Raw genomic sequence first — 20,464 nt, 5'->3', positions numbered from 1 at the left:
CTAATTCCTAAGAATGCCTAATTCGCTCTAAATTATTATTAGGTATGCTGTACATGTCGTCCGAGATACAAATCTGAGATCATCTCATGATGTCCAACGTAGACACAATGCCAGAAAACATTAGCCTTCCTTTACTACATTATTCGATTTACATAAAACGGTTCTAAATACCATATATTACCTTAAAATGTCGCTAACGGAAAATTTTAATAATACTAAAACTACAATATAGATTCGATGAGGAATAGACGGTCTTTCTTTCCTAATAGTTCGTCGCTGTTGTTACCAAAAGACAATATTATATTCGTAATAAACAATTATTAAAATATATTTTAGATACCTGTTGCCTGTTTATTTAAACATAACAACCTGAAAATTTAATACTATGTGAGTGTGATTTTTTTCTTTTTTTTGTGGGTTTCCCATAGTAAAAAAAGATTGACTTCAGATTCTAATTTTTTAGATTTGTCTATCTAATTTATGGAAAAAAACAGAAAACCTTAATTTTTAAGTACAAGAAAATGTTTTCTAAAAAACCCGACGAGAAAAACTAGTTAAAGTTGTCCTCTTTTTAACAGTATCATTTTTTTTCTATGACCATTTCGCTTTGACCTACACGCTTTTCCATAAAAACGTCTTTACGGTTATTTTCAAAGGGCGTATGACGGCCTCTTAAGCTCAAATATTCGTTTAATCCTTTTAATTAATAATTTTAATTTTGCAATAAGGTTAGGTTAGGGTATTATGTTATTAAAAAAAACACTCTTGATTTAATTATAGTTGAATGATTTATTAATTATTTGCAGCAAGTTTTTAGTTTTTTTATTATAATAAAAATGTACACATATTGTGATTTTTTTTTTGTACGTGGTGAGAACATTAACAACGTGAAGTGCTATTTTAAAAATAGTTAAGATTATGCTTTATATAATTTTTATTGAATGAATGGATGAACATAGACTAGCCGTTTGGCGATTGAACGGTGTTGCTGGCGCTTATAGGATATGATGACTTTCCTGAAATGTTTAAAAAAAAAAATTATTATTTTATTAAGATTCCTCCTGTTTTACTCACTTATAATTTGTACATAATGTGATAGTGTGCTGTGTACATTTGTAGTAGGTTATTAACCAAATGTAACTCTAAGTTTAATAACATAGTCTAACCTGCCACATGGTTTGGGTGTGGTAGTCCGTATCTTGGGTTCACCGCTGCTGTAATATTTTAAATAAAAAAATATTTATATATTTACGTTCCTTTTATTATACGTACATACATATAGTTTAAACATAATATTATAGTGTACTGTGTACATTTGTAGTATGTTATTAACTCTCGTTTTGTTGGTTATGATAAACTGTATATTTTATATTCAGTAAAAATAACTGAAAGTTAAATAGTGAACCTAATTTAATCAAATATAAAACTTAACTCTAAGTATAATAAAATAGTCTAACCTGCCGCTTATGACGTCTTGGGCGGTGGTGGTAGTGGTAGTTTACTAAATATAGATTTTGGTTTAGGTGCTGTAATATTTAAAATAAATACGTATCAATCTATCTGTATATAAATATATAGGTTCCTTTTATTCGTCTTGAATACATTATTTTATACATAATATTAGAGTGTATTGTGTACATTTGTAGTAAGTTATTAACTCTCGTTTTGTTAAGTAGTAAAGATAATTTAGACAAAAGCTTAATTTAGCTCTAAATTTAATGGAACGCAAAACGATTCAAATGTGTACGTTACCGTCTAAGTTTTAATATTTAACCCCCCCCCCCTTTAATATAACTTTTGGCTAAAAAAAATTATATTAAGTTTTATAAAAAATCAAAACGGCTTTACATAGGCTATTTTTTTTAGTAAGTATTTTAAAAAACCAGGTAGGTCATGAAATTCTGCAGGATGAGGCATATTATAAATGCTATAAACATTTATTTATGTTTAAGAAATGTATGCTTTGAAAAAAATTGTATGCTTTTATTTTTAGTAAAACATTGAAAAAAACTCACTTTGCCCAGCCCAATTGGCCGCTGTAAAAAAATTGGTAGTGGTAAGTATAAAATTATAAATGTTCATATTTCGGTGGTCAATATGTAAGTGGTACAAAACTCTAAAAATGATTTTATTTAAACTCTAATAATTTAATTAGTATCTAATGACTCAAAATTGGTTATTGACCAGTGAAAATTTAACACTAAGTTTAATAACAAAGTCTTACCTGCCACCTGGTACGGGTTTGGCAGATTGTATCTTGGGTTCGACGTTGCTGTAATATTAAAAAAAAAAATATATATATTTATATATATTTACGTTCCTTTTATTATACGTACATGCATATAGTTTAAACATATTATTATAGTGTACTGTGTACATTTGTAGTATGTTATTCACTCTCGTTTTGTTGGTAATGATAAACTGTATATTTTGTATATATTATAATTATATTTAGACTACATATACATATAGCTTATACATAATATGATAGTGTACTGTGTGTAAACTAAATATTTTGTATTCAGTAAAAATAATTGAAAGGCAGTGATGATAATTTCGTCAAAAGTGTAATTTAACACTAAATTTAATATAACACATATACTGAATGATGAGGCATTAATTATGTATATTATAAATGCTATACAAATTTATTTAGTTTTAAAAGATGTGTGACTTGTTGATAGTTCATTTAAAAATAATATTCTTTTGAATTACTCGAGTGTATGCTTTGGAATGATTTGTATGGTTAGATTTTAGTGTTAAACAATGCAAATAACTCACCTAATCTGTCAGCCTCAGCTTTATCTAAAAAACAATAGGATAGTGATAAGTAATAATAAATTGTTATATTTTTGTGGTTAATATTTTTCCAATGGTTATCGTTTGCGAATGAAAGAAACTAAATGGAATACTCCTTAACTTTTTGATAAACTAAGTTGGGAATATGACTCTGACTATTATATATTTGCGTATTAAAAATATTTAAAAACACGATTACATTTCAGTAGGTACCCCTGACATATTCTTTGGACAATTAAAACAAAGTTTTGTTGGTATGAAGCCAATTCTCATCATTTTTAACACCACACAACATATGTTAAATAAAGAAAATGATCATAAAAATTCACCTAAATAAAATCATTATAATAAAAATAACGTTAAAAATAACTCACCATCGTCATCCGGTGAGGGTGCCTCTGAAAAAAAAAATGGTTAGTGGTGAGTAATGAAATTATTAACGTTTTGGTGGTTAATATTTGTACAAAACTTGAAAAATGATTATTATACATAAATACCTGAGTACTTTGTTAACATTGCTAAGAGCAACATTACAACGTATAAAACCCGCATTTTGAATAGTACGAATATATAAACTAGACTGTCGTTTGGGTGTAGAAGAAAGTTGTACACTAGTAGGTATTATTTTTTTCTTCCTGTTTTAACTTGCTTAAATACTAAAAACTACATGTTTTGTTTCCTTAGATCTTATTTGTTTAAAGAAAACGTTTTTTGTTTAACCTACATAGATTTATCGCGGATCGGGTATAGCAAAAACATTGCGGGCAACTTTGTATTGAATTAGGTTAGGTTTGTTTTCCAATGTTTTATTATTTTTCGTTTTATTCATCAACGCAAAACACAAAGCAATATTGTAGCTATCAATGATAAGTATTTGTGTCACAATGTTATTGATGTTTTTGCAATTTTGAACGATTCGCATAATTTTTTGTAAACTTAAGCTCGCAACAAACGAATCCGGCCTTTAGCAGGATAAATATTCGCTATACACTCATAACATGTGACATTTGTGCGCTATGCCGTCGATAAAATATACAGGCATTAGTTTAAATATGTTTTCGTGTTCGATTTTTTGTTTGACTTGATACTGTTTACGATTCATAAAACCATAGCATAGCCTGTAGAATAATATTGAAAATCAACAGCGACCTAAATCCTCATTTTTGTTTAAACATTTATCTTAGAGGCACTACATTTTAGTGGATACGAATACTATAGTTATTTTTGTCAACTAGGTCAGCCTTAGTAAACAAAATTATGGGTGAACTTTTTAATTGTTTTGTCCAGTTAAATATTTTTTAGGTAAAACTTCTTATCAATGGACTTGCTACACGGAGAAATTGGTTTAGCGGCTAAAAAAATATCGTGGGTTTAGAAACCAAAATTTTACCAAAAATACATACTCTCAAACTTTTAGATGAACTAATTTGGAAATATGACTGATTATTACATACATTTTGCGTTTTGAAAATATTTTAAAACACCAATACATTTTCGTTCCCTTGACATAATAATTATCGAACCATTATAGTGTTGATTTATCAATAGATTTTATCCAACAATTAGTGCTGCTATAATATTGTTTTGGCGATAAAAATTACAAAATTCAATTCGGCTTACGACTTAGCAAAATTCATTGTTGTTGACAACTTTTGCTGCTAGCGGCTGAACTTCCTTGTGTGTGTGTACAGCTTGCTTTCTTTTTTCATCAATACTTGCAAATAGGTTACACTGCAAAGCGAAGCTTATCTAGGTCAAAAAAATGAAAATGTTTTCATATTACCGTAAAACGTAAAAAAAAAATTCATTGTTGTTGACAACTTTTTGCTACCGGCTGAATTTCCTTGTATGTGTACAGCTTGCTTTCTTTTTTCGTCAATACCTGCAAATAGGGTACAGTGCAAAGCGAAGCTTATCTAGGTCAAAAAAATGAGAATGTTTTCATATTACCGTATAAGATAAAAAACAAATTCAAAGTATTAGATTTATATTACATTAAATGTAATGACTTTACATATATATTTTTAATTGTTATGCGCTTCGACATTAATCAATATGTTAAACATCCCACTCATAACTGTTATGAGTGGGATGTTTAACTTTCAATCGTATTTTAAGCATCTAACTTATGGTTTTTTCCATTATGTCCACTTACCCCAATTCAATAGGTGTTAATTTTTTTGCTATAGTGGAAAGGGCCCATGAATATTGTATTAAAGTTACGTCAATTATTAGTGCCTGTTATTAGTTGTAACTTTTAAGGTCAAAACAATAAATAAGTCCGGATTGATTATCTTTTTTGCTCTCATATTTTGTCTTTTGTACTTAAACTTTATTTAGTAAAAAAAAAAAAAAAAATAGAGGGTTTCGTGAGCATTATTCAAAAACGGTAGTTTCATAGTACCTACTTACATCCTACACTAACAGTACTGTAAATAGAGATTTATTAACGTTTAATGACTTTTCTGATGATAACCGACAAGTAATTGGTCTAAAACTAAATTCATTGTGTTTAACAACAACATATTGTACGAATATATTCTTGCAAATAAAATATTTTTATCGATTGTACTTATTATTTGGTAGAAAAAATATGAATTCAAAGTACAAAAAAAAAACGTAAAATACTATTTTTCTTGGTTGGAAAAGAAATTTTGTTTGTATCTATTTAGGATTTAGAATATTTTGATTATATAACTTTAACAATAGCTAGTTCTAGTTCTCTACATCTGAAACTGATGTGCTTTTTAAATTTTACTTTAAAATGTATGTGTGTATATAACTCAATGATTATATATACTAAGAAAACGCCATGTTAAATGAATCCAGAATATAGATAGTGTTATACGGTGAATGCACCGTGTACACGTTTTTTTTCGTTATACATTTAACGAGTGCTTGCAATATGTGACAAATTATATCAAAATTATTATTATTTATTTCTAGCTATACATTATACAAACTATTATAAAATGTAAAATTGCAAATGTGCTAATTTTCATCGAATTTAAAAGTCCTGTTCTACGAATGTAAACCTTTAGTAATTAATACATTTTTTATTTAAATTATATTTTAATATAATACATTGTTAATATAATACTATAAAAAAATGTAATAATGAATAATAATATCCGAACTACTGGGATAGCACTTTGTTTCTCCACTGGCGAATGCGCTTGCTCATTATGGAACCAATTAAAACATACTAAACACGTCGATACGGCACTAAATGAAACTTGTAGGTTGATAACTGGATGCCTCGAAGCTATGCCATTAAAATATATCTATTCATTAGCGACGATAGCTCCACCAGCAGTACGGAGATATGTGGCCACGTGCATTGAAAAAACAAAACAAACTATAGACCATTGGCACCCCAAATCCAGGATACCCCTAACCAGCTCCGACTACATAAATGGAGAGAAGAGCTGCAAGCTGAAACACCTGTCAGGCCGAAACCTACCATGGCCCACATGGAAAACGATAAATAGGCTAAAAGCTGCAGTAGCCAAGACAAGAGTTAACACAGTAAAATGGGGATAACAGAAGGACCGGACACAGGTGAATGCGGCGAGTGCCGATCCGATGAACACCTACAGACCTATCATTGCGCTTGACAATGTAACTGCTATAATATCAGCAGCTACCCATTGGCTCGAGCAAAATATTTAAAATTCTTTATTATGTTTTAAACACTGTTTATATTTTACTAATTTTTTTTTAATGTATATTTAATTTATTTTATCTATAATAAATATCAATAAAGTCCAGCACCGGACACGATAAAAGAGAATAATATTATGATGGTTTTGTATGGTTACTTAGACTAAAATTATGTTAATCACGTTAAAATATAAACACTGCGTCATATGAAATCATAGACAATACTTACATCAGTATTAAGTTTGACAAACGTTGTGATCAATATTATAGTAGGTAGTTCAATAGTGTAAAGATAATATTCAGGGCCGGCACGAGGCATAAGCAATATAGGTATATTTTTTTTTTTACAAATTTAACATTTTTATAAATTAATAATTGAAAAGGTGGCTAAATTGAAGTTTTACTAGATTGAAAAATTGCCTAGCGCCGGTCCAGGTAATATTTTATTAGAGACCAAGTAAAAACTTAAATATGATATACATTCTGAACGTGTATACTTTATTTAACAACACTTTACTTCGGAAAATAATCATGACAATTAATTATTTATATACTAAATTTTATTTGCTCCTAACGTCAGAAATATATATAAATATATTATATATATAATACATTTTTAGTTTTAAACAATTTACTTGAATTTCTAAAAACACATGACGGTATTTTATAACATTCGATTAAATAAACTATCGTACTAACACAATATGTATTTTTTAAGCTAGGTAAGCATTAATTTTAGCTCGAAGAACCGGGAATGACAAAAGTCTTAACTCTTCAATGTTGATAAACAAGTTGGTCTGTTGTTGAATTGTTTCTTGAATTCGTGGTCCCAAAAGGGTGTCGAACCCAAGTTGAGCGAGTGTAAATGTTTGCTCTACGTCAGAAACGGCGTTGTATCCTATGAGGAGAAAAAAAATATCACAGGTAATTACTAGTGTTCGGTGTAAAAAAAAATTGAGGACATTTATAGACAAATGAAATTACCGAAAAGCTTAGCGATTGCTAGAAGAACGGGAGATGCGGCGTCTGAAGCTTCGTCGTTTTGGCCGCTGAATTTTGTCGATGACACTACAGAATATTGGCTTTGTCTGGTAACGCTGTCCAGAATGCTGAGCGCTGACGTTACTGGTTGAACGGCGAATGCTGGACTGTTGAAGGATTCGGGGCAGCTATCTACAGCACCGTATTCCACGACAACCTGGCGTTGGATAATAATATAACATGTCATAGGAAATAAAATAGAGATAATAAGAAATGAATACATAGGAGTCTAGGAGCTGCATCAATTGTAGGGAAAATGAGAGAGAACTGGTTGAGACGGTACGGTCATGTTATGACGGGAGATGAGGCAGAGGCAATGAGAGTTGTTATAAAGTTGAATGTAGAGGGAACGAGAGGAAGAGGAAGGCCGAAGAAAAGATGTATAGACGGAGTAGAGAGTCATGTGAGCATAGCTGGGGTGATTAAACGAGATGTAGAAGATTTAGCTCTATGGGGGTGTAGGACTAGAGTGGCTGATCCCATGTAGTTGGGAGCGTAAGGCGAGGGTGAAGAAGAAGAAGAAGATAGGAACTACACGTTTCGAATTATATTATCACACTTACCGCTGGGTATCCGGAAATCTTTCGGATTTCGGCGATTTTGGCGAGGTTCGCATTGGCATAGACGTAATTCGATTTGGAAATAGCTCCTCGAGAAGCAATACTTGGAGCCAAGACGACGAAATACTCCAACTGGGGACATAACTTCCTGCTCAGAGTGTCGAAATTGGCGGTAGCTTCGGTCACGCTGTTGTTGGCCGAAACGAAATCGTTTTCGTTCAGAGATTGTAATAAGCCACTAGTCGGGCCCTGTAATATCAATAATGGTAAAAATAAAAAGCACGGTTAACTTTTGAAAAAAAAAATGTATATTTTAAAATGTTCTACTACTCGGATCACTCTTACATTGCTGATTTGATAAATTCCACCGACCGGCCCTAGTGCTAACGCTTCTCTGAATACATCTTCGGCGCCTTTCACAATCGAAGGGTCTGCTACGGTTGTCGCGACCGTCACGTTCTTGCTCTTCAAACGTCTGAGTACTAAGTTTTTGAAACCGGATGACGATTTGCTTTTGGACACCAAAACGAACTTGCGGGCCCCCCTGGACGCCAAGTATTGAATAAGTTCTAAACTTAGACTGTCGTCGTCGCCTAACACACGTTAAATGTAAATACAGCTAGCATTAGTTTGTTTTCAACATTAAGTATAAAATATGTTTGTTACTATGTGTATTATTTGATCGATTTACCGCTGATAATAAATGATTTTTCTGGCGAAAAGAACGATTTGGGTAACGCCGAGACTAGCTGTTTGGTCGGCACTGTAGTTTTCTTATCTTCTTCGTCCCTGATTTGGACAACGACCCGTCCTAAGTAGCTGCCGCACACAGTGAATTTGAACGCTTCTTCCACGTTGTTCACCGAGAAGACGGTGGTGGACAGAGGCTGTACGTTTTTGTTCTTGATGCCCTGGTCGACCAAACGTTGTATGTACTTGATTTCAGACGGCGAGAAATGGATGGAGCCGAGGGAAATTTTGTTGAACGATATGCTTTTCAAATTGCCGGACACTCCCAGCGAATCGGAAACGGGTACGACCACCTCAAACTCGACTAGCCGGCCGTACTCGGCCAAAGCGTTTACAAACTCTTGACGCTTGTTGATAACCGTGTACGTGTCGAAAATCAGATCCACTCCCCGTCCTTGCGTCTGTTCCAGAAGGTGCTGTTCGAATCCTCCGTTGTCGGCCAAGTTGGCAAAGCTGTCGTCGTTCAACTGCAACGGACACAATTTTTAACGTGTATAAAAATAAAAAGGCAAAAGAGTTTTGATTTTTACTTGGGGGAATCGTGATTTCAGGAATTGTTTCTGTTCCCGGTTAAACACTCCGACGTAAGGGGTGACTCCTAATTCCAGAGCGACGGCTATGGCAGCGGTGCTGATTCCACTGGCTCCTGCGTGCACGTACATTGATTCGCCAGACTGTATATTTCCTCTTACCACTAACGCATAGTAGGCCTGTATCCGACAATAGACATTGCGATAAAAAAAAAACCCGGGAAAACATAAATCAATAACAGCGAAAATTACCAGACTGTAAACTCTCGGCACCGAGGAAGCCTCTTCCAGGGTCCATTCGTCGGGTATTTGCCAAACGAGGTCTTTGTGTACCAACACCGATGTGGCTAAAGCACCACCCGGCACCAAACCAATCACTCTTTTGCCGCTGGCATCGCGTCCAGAAAATTCCATACCGAGATAACTTCCCTAAAATGACATCGGTATAATTGTTAAGAGATTCCATACGGACCATTTTATTACTTATCAAGTCTTGTTACCTGCTGAGCTATATCTCCAGCTAGGCCGTTGTACGGCAAACCTCCGTTGGCGAATTTCACATCCAATCCATTGAGTGGAACATAGTATGGGTAACACAATTTGTAGTCTGGATATTCCTTGGCGCTGTGGAATAAAATTAATTTTCATAAGTTGAATGTACATAACGATGATGGAGAAACTGATGTACTTGAAGTTAGACAGTTTTCCTTCGATATACTGCAAGCTACTGATGTCGCCTACTTTCGACGTATTGATGAATGCATGTTCGACTTGGACTTTGGTTGGTTTAAAGGGAACGAACACTAATGTACCCCACGTTCCGTTTTTGAACACATTAATGGCCAATCCTTTCTTTATTTGTTCTTGATATAATGGAGCCGACAGAGAGAAAGCCGGAGCTTTGTTATCCTTAATCGACACACATCTAACAACAGAAACACCACCGATAGTACCGTTAAACATTTAAGAATAAGCTAACACTCTTACCTGACATATTGACCATTAGGCTCTTGTCTTAAACTCTTTGCCAACTCGATCGCACCAAAGTCCAAATTTTGACTCACTAACAAGACGTCTTTATTGCTGCTGGAGGGGTTTTTCAGATTCAATTTCAAAGATTCTACCCAAGAAAATGAAGATCCAATTGGTAAGACGATCGGGTTTGATGAAGCCGAGTTCTTCATAAAAAAAAAACAAATTAAACATATATTTAAAAATTCTCGAATTCGTTGAATGAGTTATGTTTCAAGAGCTTTTGTTTACCTTTTTCAATAGTACAAACGTGTTGTGACCATCCGAGTATTGGGCCACGACATCTAATCCGATCTGTCTGAATTTTGAATCAAAACCATGTTCGACCGTGAGTAAGAAACCGCCATCCTTAACGCCAGCCAATATGTTGTTAAACGCATTCTGATTGCCAATAGCGCCATAAGCTAGTACAAAGTTTGCAGGCTCATTGACGGCACTGGAAGTGACATCTTTTTCAACGTACGATACTGACTCATTGGGTTTGTAACTGCTGGTGTCCTTGGCGTACACACTGTAGCTGACCTGATATATATATCCATAACACAACATTTAAAAACCCGTTTATTAGAGTAGTAAATGTATAAAAATATAATATAGTCTTACCGGCGCTGAAGATCTAGATCCAATTAAGTTCAAAACTTGCAAGATTAAAAGCTCGTGCTGAACTGTCACTGCTTCGGCGACGGCTAACGGTCCATTGGCATTGTCCAGTACGATTTGTACGATCAAATTAAGTGGTTCACTGATTGCCTAAAGCAAGTAAATAGTGCGACCGTTTAGAATAAGCGCAAATAAGAGGTTTTTATTGTGTAAATACAAGAAAAACATAATATTTTTAAATATACAAATTTAATACCAATACACGCATATAACCTACCTCTTCGGATACAAACGGTACGAATGCATACGATTCTAAATCAAAGTCTTGTTGCAATTCTTTGCGCACTGGCACCAATGTTGATCTGATGTCTCTAATCTCGATTCCTGCAGTTTTTATGATACCGATATTTTGGTAAACGCTGAAAGATGCTCCTGTATAGAAAACCATTGTCAGTTATCACCACATAAAGTGCATATTTTCTCGTATTGGCTGTATTCATAACAATTATTACCTTTAGCCGTTACGGCTTGATATTGTTTTTCCGGGTTGATGGTCAGTTTGTATATGTATTTGATAGCGTAGAAATCTCTCGTGTCGAGATTTAACAGGTGCAACTGGAACAACGATTCTAGGAACGGAGCCCATTTTCCGTCGAAAGCTATACTACCGCTGTTTCCTATAAGAATCATTATACACAGTCGTTAAATTTGTAATGTCCTTTCACAGACAACACAAAAACAACTAAAAATCACAACACAAAATGCTCCATACCGTTGTTGCTAGCTGTGTTTAATCCTTGGAAACTTTTGCCGTACTTGTATCCCTTAAAAGAAAGGTCTTTGTAAATGTCGGCGGACGACAATTGATCTGCATCGTAGGATTTCACTTCGGAGAGTTGAAGCTGTTCGTCGGTCGTCGGTATCTTAACGAAACCGGAAACGACAACTGAATCGGATTGCCGGACTTCGAACTCGCCGGTTCCTTCCAGAATGTTGATTTTGAACGTGAGTTGTCCTGCTCGAAAAATATCAAAATAAGTATACCGATTAGAGGGGTGACTCCGAGGGCTTTTGCAAAATAATAATAAACTCTATCTAACCGTTTGCCGGAATGGGTGTGGCTTTGAAGAATTGAACGTTTTCAAACACCACCGGGAGTTTGTCGATCGAGCTGAGCTGTAACTTGGCTAAAGCGTTCCAAACGAATGTCTGCCGAAAAAAACAAACGGTCATATTGTCGTCGAATTTTAGCTTCGATGCCGAGCAGAGATGCTACTGGTTTTTTTGGTGTGTATTTGTGTTTTTCAAACTCACCAGGTACGATGCGTACGGAAGGACTTGGACGCCATCGATGAACGTTCCTTTCAAGTAACTGTACGAATCTTTTTCCACGTCAATGTCCAGTATGACTTCTCCGGAAGCGGAAGTTTCGGTTTCGATGAAATTGCACACGTGCCAGTCGTTGGAGTGGTCCCATTCGACCAGCGGTTGGAGAGACGGAGTGCCCCTGGACACCGGGTAGTCTATTGCGGGGTAAAGGTTTTCCAATTTCGGTTGTAGTCCGGCGTTGAAGAGTCTGCCTATGCTGGACAACAAGTTCGACACGGACGATTGGTTTCTTCGCACCAAACCCACGTGGGTGCAGTTCGAGCCAACGCTGGGCTTCAAAATAGCCTGGAGAAGTGCGTGCGGTGCGATTTCGATTACAACCGAGTTGTCGGGCACGTGTTTTAACGCGCTCTATAAAAAAACCCCCATCGAATTATAAGAAAAAATCAATACAAAAAAAAAAAAAAAATGCAAATACATTCTGTATTCAGCGCATAACTCACGTTGAACAAAACGGGAGACACCAAGTTGTTGACGTGGTAAGCTACGGATGAAAACTGCGCCAACGGTTCGTTCCACTTGGATTCCGGAATGGACGTACTTATCCATCTGGTAGATCTCGGTTTCGGGTCGGATATGATCTGTAATCGAGATGTTTAAGTTAAAGTTAATTTTTTTTTTGTACAGTTTTCATTTCGATAACAAACGAGACACGTACTCCCGCGACTTTTTCCTTGAACACTGGCCCGGCAGCAGCTATGTACCACGAATGGAAAGCCACCCCGGAGCTGTTCACTTCCCGCGCAAACACTCCTTCGGATTTTAGTTTGGCCACGAATTTAGCTATAGAGTCTGGAGGTCCGGAGATGGTGACACCGTCCTCGCTGTTGTGACAGGCGACTGCGATATCTGCGGGAACCCTGGCGTTCGCTTCTTCCCACGACAAACCTGTGTGTTTCGTTTAACGGGCGGTTTGTGAGTGTTTCGTGTCAGACATTCAAAAATCAACCACCGTCTCGTGTACTTACCGACAGCAGCCATGGCTCCGGGTGGCAAGTTCAAGTCCAGCAAACTGCGTCCTCTCCAGTATGCCACGATTATGGTTTGTTCTGCGGTCAGTGTACCGTCAGCATACGCACAGGCCAATTCACCAACAGAGTGTCCGACGATTCCGTCGGGCGTGATTCCCACTGCACTCAGCACATCCACCAAAGCGATCTACAAGTGATGTGTATTAGCAACGGTAACATAATATATTTTCTTTGGTATAGATTATAATATTGTTTCGCCAACTTACTTGTATGGCGGCGATTCCAACAAACGAGTTCAGTACGTTATCGAAAACGGTTTTGTCGTTTGAGTTGAAAATGGCATACAAATCCAATCCGAGTGATTTCAAGGTGTTTGCGGTATTTTCAATCGACTTTTGGAAAGGAGGTAACGCCAAAAGATCCCGGCCCATACCGGTCCATTGACTTCCCATACCCGAAAATACGTACCATACCTGACGCTTACCCGCTCCGATAACCTGGATACAATTTATATTTTAATTATCAGTAATCTTTGAACCAACACTACGACCCCAAGGATAAGCTTTTTGGCTCAATTTATATTGTACTTGAAATATGTTTTGTAGGCTCTACTACGATTTGTTTTGTTTTATTTAGTTTTTTTGTTTAGTGTAAAAACTGAAACTTCTTTCCCTAAATTTATGACTATTTCTAGATCCATTAAGTGTCTATAATTATAATACATTCAGCCAGTTCTACCTAGTTATTGATACATGTGTTAGGTCCATAGTAATCGGATATTAAATATAATGCTAGATAAAACTGTATGAATGTATGTGTAAAAAAAATAACAAGTCAATTGACTCACGGCGATTTCTCGGTTGTCTTGTTCGCCAAGAATGCTGTATCCTCTGAAATTATGTCCAGGAATATTTTCGCTTTGAACTCCATACAAGAGACCATAGAACTCGGGATCCTTTGGGGCGGATTCAACCTGTAAAATAAAATATAATGCAATGTCTCAATAACGTTTATTTACAACGAGTGCAGTAGGCAAAAACGATATATTATAATCTATTGTACACACTCTGTTCAACATGTAGTTAATCGCACTCTCGGTTCTTGCTGACGCTACTACTACGCGAGGAATAGCATCTTGCGGTAGAGGTTTCTTTTCTTTGCCACTGGATTTTAATAGGGCGTGGGCGTTTACTCCGCCGATTCCCACAGAGTTCACTGCGGCAACACCGCCTTTCCACGGTAGCGATTTGCTGACCACCTGAAGCCTGCCGTCCTTGAGAGCTGGCACTTGGGGATTCGGAGAGCTGTAGTTGAGGGTCGGAGGAATTTCTTGGTACTCCATGGCTAACACGGTTTTCACGACCGAGCAGATTCCGGAAGCCGGTTCGCCATCGCCAATATTGGACTTGACGGAACCGATCAACAGCGGCTTCGAACGGTTCTTACAGTAAACCTCTGTGACTGCGTTGAGTTCCTGAGCGTCGCCAAACTAATGGAATTGAATTTCGATCAATTATTAAATATGTATTTACTCTACTAAACTACTAAGGCTTGTTTCGGGGAGATATGTTTTACTGAACGAGGAATGGCAGTCTGTCAGAATCGAGACATTGACGTCACGGGCTTTTTTTTGATAACTTGAAGCAATTACCTGATCGCCACATGCGCTACTTTCGACGTACACCACGTCGTCTGGGCTGAGTTTGGTGTTGCCCAGCACTTCCTTGAACAATTCGATTTGTTGGACGTTGGATTGGTAGGTAGCACCTTCCAAACGGAAACCCTCCGTGTTGGCGCAGGCATTTAGAGCGGTGGCGTAAACGCGTTTTGCATTTTTCGCTCGTTGCAAGTACACCGTCACAATGGCGTCGGTCCGTGCAAATCCTTGGCCTGAAACATGACAGTGAAAATGTTGTATCCCGTCAGCTGCCAAATGTGTTGGCGTCAACCAATGATTTGGACTGTGCTTACCGCTAGCGTCGAACGGTCTGCTTTTTCCTTCCGGGTCAATGGCGTTGAGCTTTTGCAACATCACCGACAACACGGGGTTCAGCAGCAACGAGCAACCTCCCACCACGACGCCGTCGGCCACGCCGGTCTTGATCATCCTGTAGGCGTGCTCAAAGGCGAGCATGCTGCTGGAAGAGCCGGTGTCGATCGAATAGCTAGGACCTGGGAGAAAATTTGCAGAGAAAAACATTTTAAATCCGACCGACTGCAGTCACGTCCAGCAACATGGGGGCGCTCCTGACACACAAACCTTTCAAGTCGAACGAGTACGAGATCCTGTTGGGAAACATGGTCCTGGTGCAGCCCAAAAATTCGTAACCGTTAACGCGGTCGGGATCGGCGGACCACCAATCGGCCGAATCGTTGTTGGTGGTGGCCACGACCACCGCGGTCTTCGAACCCCTCAGAGACGTGGGGTTCACTCCTGGAACAAACAAATGTCGGGTTGACCAAAAAAAAAAAATCCCTTTTTGTGTGGCGTGCTAAACAAAAAAAAGTATACACACCGGCGTCCACGAAAGCCTCGTAAGTGCTCTCCAACATCACACGGATCTGCGGATCCATTCTGTCGGCCAACTTCGGATGTACACCGAAAAAGGTCGAATCGAATTTCGACAAACCGCTGACGGTTCCGATTTTCGTGACGGCTCCGTGAGTGCCTAAACGGTAAAATGTTGTGATTTAAAAGGAGATAAAAAAAAGTAGGAAAAACTGTACACAAAAAGGTACGAAATGATTGTGTAAAATTAACAAGATCTAGTTAGTATTTTCTTTAAACAAATGTGTTCTGTAAACGTTTGTATACAGACCAAGGACAGTAAATAATACGATTGTGTCCTATTGGTTCTAATAAGACGGCAATCGCAATTCATGGTAAACGGGCAAAACATTTTTAACTTCCCCAAAGAACGCGCAAGTATAAATTAACTGATAAAATAACCATACATTTATTTAGTATCAACACAGCTAGAGCTGTAATTTCTTTTTTGTTTAGGAAAAGGTAAAATTAAAATAATATCACTCGACTTGTAAATGAATGATTAAACCATATCTACTATAACCATAATCAACTAATTAAATCATACACTATTACTTTTGCGAATTATTAATTATTTATTAACCATCAATTAAACGGGTAAAAATACTTGTTTTCTATTTATGTGTACAGTTGCAAATTGCAATTGCATACCAATTATATTACTTCTTTTAAAAAAAAAACATTTTTTACCTCGTGTTCGATTTAAATTATTTTATTAAATTCTATTTTTAACGAATTTCACTAAAAAAATACCCTTAATATAGAAGAATATGTTCAAGAAATATTTATTCGCATGAAATGTAAAATATTTATTAAAAAAAAAAAATTACAAAATAAATGACATTTCAAAGACTAAGAACATTTAATCAATATTCATTATTCGCAGAGTATTAATAATATGATATCAATAAGAATAATGAAGTCTGACCATTGCGTCGAACCAATCGAACAAAATAATAATATACTATTACTAACTATTATAACATTACAGAAGAATGAATAAGTGTATTTTTTTTTTTATTTAGCTTCCAAATGTAGTATATTTTTTTTTTAATACAGCTCGATAATATAAACCCCAAAGTACAGCAATCAGCAAATTGAGCGATTCAAAAATATTTTCAACGAATTTTCACAATGAGCGCAATATTCTTGTCTTCTAGTAATATTGTATCGAGTATAATAAACACCGCTTAGGGTTGATTAATTAATTATTGTGAAAAAACGATTTTGCCCAATAATAGTGCAATAATTAAAACGCGACTGTTACCTTCGGGCCATCGGCTTTGTCCTTCGGCCAGAATGTCGTTGCCGTTGAAAAGTTTCTGTTTGAACTCTTCGAACGTATCACAGTTGGGAAACCGACCGGAAATACCGGAAATGACGACGTCGTCGTCTTCGAAGTACTTCGGTTGACTCCCAACAGTTGGTGCCGCGTTCGGTGCCATTTTTGTTTTGTTTTATAGAGTTTGATAACGAAAACTAAAAAACAACCGGATGCACAAATTTTTTTATTCCGTCGAAAACAAAATGTCTACAACTTTAACAATGTCCAACAACCAGCTACTTACAACAGTAAACTGACTTATAGTAAACAGCTAACTGACCGACACAAATGTGTTAATACTTTACACGCCCAATACGAAATGGCACTACTAAAGTCAACCCGGTAAAGGACAAGCCGTTTAAATACCGTTTCAATCGTGTACCAAATGTCACCACGGTCGTCGGTTATTCAATACAAGCGCACTTTTTTTCTTTTTTTTTCGCTTTGGTTACGTGCGCGTTATTTTTTACCGACCACGCAAAGCGTTACGGGATTCATTTAGATGGTTACATAATTGATATTAGCGAAATTAATTTCACGTCGATAAACTTTCATGACACTCACAGGCACCTCTAACGCGGTGTTAACTGTGTTATCGCACCCGGCAAATGCAGCGACATTGATTTTACTTGTATGATATTTTTTTTTAAATATTTAAAAAAGCCGTACAAAAATTTCGTTTGGAAACAATAATATTTTTATGCACATCAATATTATATAATATATACTCTTTAAATATCTACTAAATATTGTAAATTTAATAATTATATTTTGTTCAAACCATCGAGAGTAAATGTTATACTAATAATTGTAACATTTTCCACCTAAAGCCCAAAAAAAAAAAAACATAATCGAAATCATTAAAAAAACTCTTGTAATAAACGAGACCAACCTAGCCTAACCAGTGCACGTTCCTGAAAAACTGAGTATTTTGTTCCATACATATCATACATATTTCGTTTCAAACTACAATGTGTATTTATGTTTTACACGTTGTTTTTTTTCTACCCGCGATTAGGTTCTTACTGTTTTTTATTATAACTATAAAATAGGTATATCCTAAATGGTTTATACCACTAAAGTATTATCTTCAATAATAAACCTTTAGGTTGTTTTGCCAGAACAACTTGACACACACGTGGAAATAAACAATTGTTTAGAATACACATAATATAAGCACATACGCCAGTCACACGATAATTAAATATTACTTTTGACCATTGTAATAAGTATATAATAAGTTTTGACTAAAAAGAAAGAACGATTAGTTTACACTCGGTTCGTTGTATTGAGTTAAAAAAAAAATTGTTGTTTTTCCTTACGTTTGTTTACATGTCCAATTTTCATCCCTGCCAAACGGGTTTGCGAGGACATTAATGTTTATGCTTTAAATAAACTTCTAAGGGGATTAGTTTTAGATCCGATTTTGCTAATATTATAACTTCTATGGCCGGGGAACGAATAATTATAGTAATATTAGGTTTTCAAAAAATGAAAATGATTTATTTATATGAACCGTTTACAGGTGTGTCAATAATAAGGTGTCTGATCAATTTTGGGATAAACATTTATTCTTAAAGTGGTTAACCTCATAATCTTATATGTTGCCCGTTTCGGTGTCAAATTATTGGACAAGTATTCGCCGTGTTATCATGGTTGCTGCCGTTGGCCGCGTATATGAGTCCGTGGTGGAAGTTGCGAGTCGAGTTGAACTCGTTTTCTAGCCAATAGAGCTTCGTGTAAAGGGCCTTGACGAGCTCTTCGTCGTCTTCGAACCGGCCAACGTAATCGACTTCCCTCGTGGTGTCGGCCACTTGCCGCAAGATGTTGGCGTACCGTCGTTCGACTTCGCGTCGTCTCTCGGCCGGCACTCCGTCCAGGATCAGGCCTTTGATGGCTTTCAGGGTCGCCACACGCATCTTGGACAGCGCCTTTACCGCGTCTTTGCGTCCCTTCGGTATCCAATAATTACTATTATCATTGCCATCGTCGGCCGCCGTCGTGCACGTGCTGCTCTGGTCGTTGCCGACCGACGCCGTTGCCGACCGCCGTTCCCGGTCGCCGCCGTCCACGGACTCCGCAATGTCCACACGACTGCCGGCCACGCCACTTTCCAAGTTTTCACACACTAAATAATCGTCCGACATTGTAGGCTGGGCAAATCGGCACGACCGTTGTACGTTGTTGTTATTATTGTTGTTGTTTAACGAATCTGATAAATAAAAAAACTACACTATGGCGACAAACAATCAATTATTATTTTTTTTATTTTGTTTTTCCATTTTCCAATCGGCCAACTACGACTTAACGGCATTGGTCAAAGTGCTTAAAAATTAATTTGAAAAATACAAACTAAAAAAATGGAAGGTTGGTATCCCCCTCCCAATATGGGCGACTAGGGTTTAAATTCTGGGGGGGGGGGCTACAGCCCTCGCCAAAACTGTCAACTTAAAATAACCCTCGCTCTCCATAGATAAAGGTAATCACAAATTGTTTGACATTAATTACTTACAGGAACTAGAATAATTTTACTATTATTATTTCATTGTCAACATAATATAAAACCAAGTCTAAAGTTCGTGTAATCATCATTTTTTTAATTTTTCCAATGACAGAGTACAATTTAACTGATATTCAAGTCAAAAAGCAATATTTTTTGGGGGGGGGGGGGATTAAATTTTAGTTAATAATAATAATTACACTGAACTCACCATTCTCTATAGTTATTATTTATTATATCGCCATTCAGCCAACAAGGGCGTCCTAAAAAGGGGTAGAAAGCGAAGAGGGAGGGGGGTGCAGTTGCCCCCTTTCCCCCTAAATATTTTACAAATTCTAATTCCGATTCTAAAAGTGAAGGAGCTCGAGTATGCTAAACGTCAATACTCGGTCGGACGATTGTAGAGGTCATTTGCAACGGAAAATGTACTAGTACAGCGTTTTGTCAAATTCAAAAAAATTTCAATTTAACGATATAATTTTTTTTTTTTTTTAAATACCCAACCTTACATTAGATAATAGCTAAACTATTGATAAAATTACAGTTTTCAAAACAAATCATCAATTTTAAAATAAAAAAATGAAGCAACTTTCACTATCAGCTCTAGCTAACGTAGAAACCGTTTGGAATTTTACATTGCGTTTACATTACTACAATCGTTAACCAGTAGACAATGTGGCCAAAATTTCTCGAGAGAACTTTTTACTCTATGTTATTAATAAAAATCACATTTTTTTTTTTTTTTAAATAGGGTGGA

At 36.3% G+C, this 20,464-nt stretch overlaps 1 protein-coding gene and 1 long non-coding RNA gene across 2 annotated transcripts; both read right to left on the bottom strand.

Annotated features, from left to right (window-relative positions):
• Positions 1–845: 845 nt before the first annotated feature.
• Positions 846–1,526, bottom strand: LOC126834845 (uncharacterized). The gene is made up of 3 exons (XR_007685111.1): positions 1,458–1,526; positions 1,167–1,214; positions 846–1,016 (listed from the first exon to the last, which is right to left on the bottom strand). It is a non-coding gene; the product is annotated as an uncharacterized LOC126834845 (long non-coding RNA).
• Positions 1,527–6,939: 5,413 nt separating this feature from the next.
• On the bottom strand, positions 6,940–17,574 carry LOC126834160 (fatty acid synthase-like). Its single transcript, XM_050565897.1, has 29 exons — positions 17,452–17,574; positions 17,151–17,362; positions 15,852–16,004; positions 15,596–15,769; positions 15,307–15,507; positions 14,987–15,225; positions 14,402–14,824; positions 14,183–14,308; positions 13,602–13,832; positions 13,333–13,522; positions 13,023–13,252; positions 12,808–12,945; positions 12,290–12,715; positions 12,076–12,184; positions 11,748–11,990; positions 11,488–11,652; positions 11,253–11,407; positions 10,979–11,125; positions 10,607–10,897; positions 10,331–10,521; positions 10,032–10,268; positions 9,844–9,967; positions 9,596–9,772; positions 9,344–9,523; positions 8,755–9,280; positions 8,409–8,656; positions 8,067–8,312; positions 7,447–7,660; positions 6,940–7,360 (listed from the first exon to the last, which is right to left on the bottom strand). Exons 2-29 carry the CDS (start codon positions 17,326–17,328, stop codon positions 7,176–7,178), a joined length of 6,147 nt encoding a protein of 2,048 aa, XP_050421854.1. The 5' UTR covers positions 17,329–17,362; positions 17,452–17,574; the 3' UTR covers positions 6,940–7,175.
• Positions 17,575–20,464: the final 2,890 nt, after the last annotated feature.

This window comes from Adelges cooleyi, unplaced genomic scaffold, assembly GCF_023614345.1.
Source record: "Adelges cooleyi isolate 19-005CV unplaced genomic scaffold, UGA_ACOO_1.1 ACOO_flye_CR_arks_rails_tigmint_CR_PRNA_21, whole genome shotgun sequence".
In the NCBI taxonomy this organism is placed as follows: domain Eukaryota; kingdom Metazoa; phylum Arthropoda; class Insecta; order Hemiptera; family Adelgidae; genus Adelges; species Adelges cooleyi.
The sequence above is the reverse complement of the archived record's forward strand: the minus strand, read 5'-3'. Positions and strand labels throughout refer to the sequence as shown.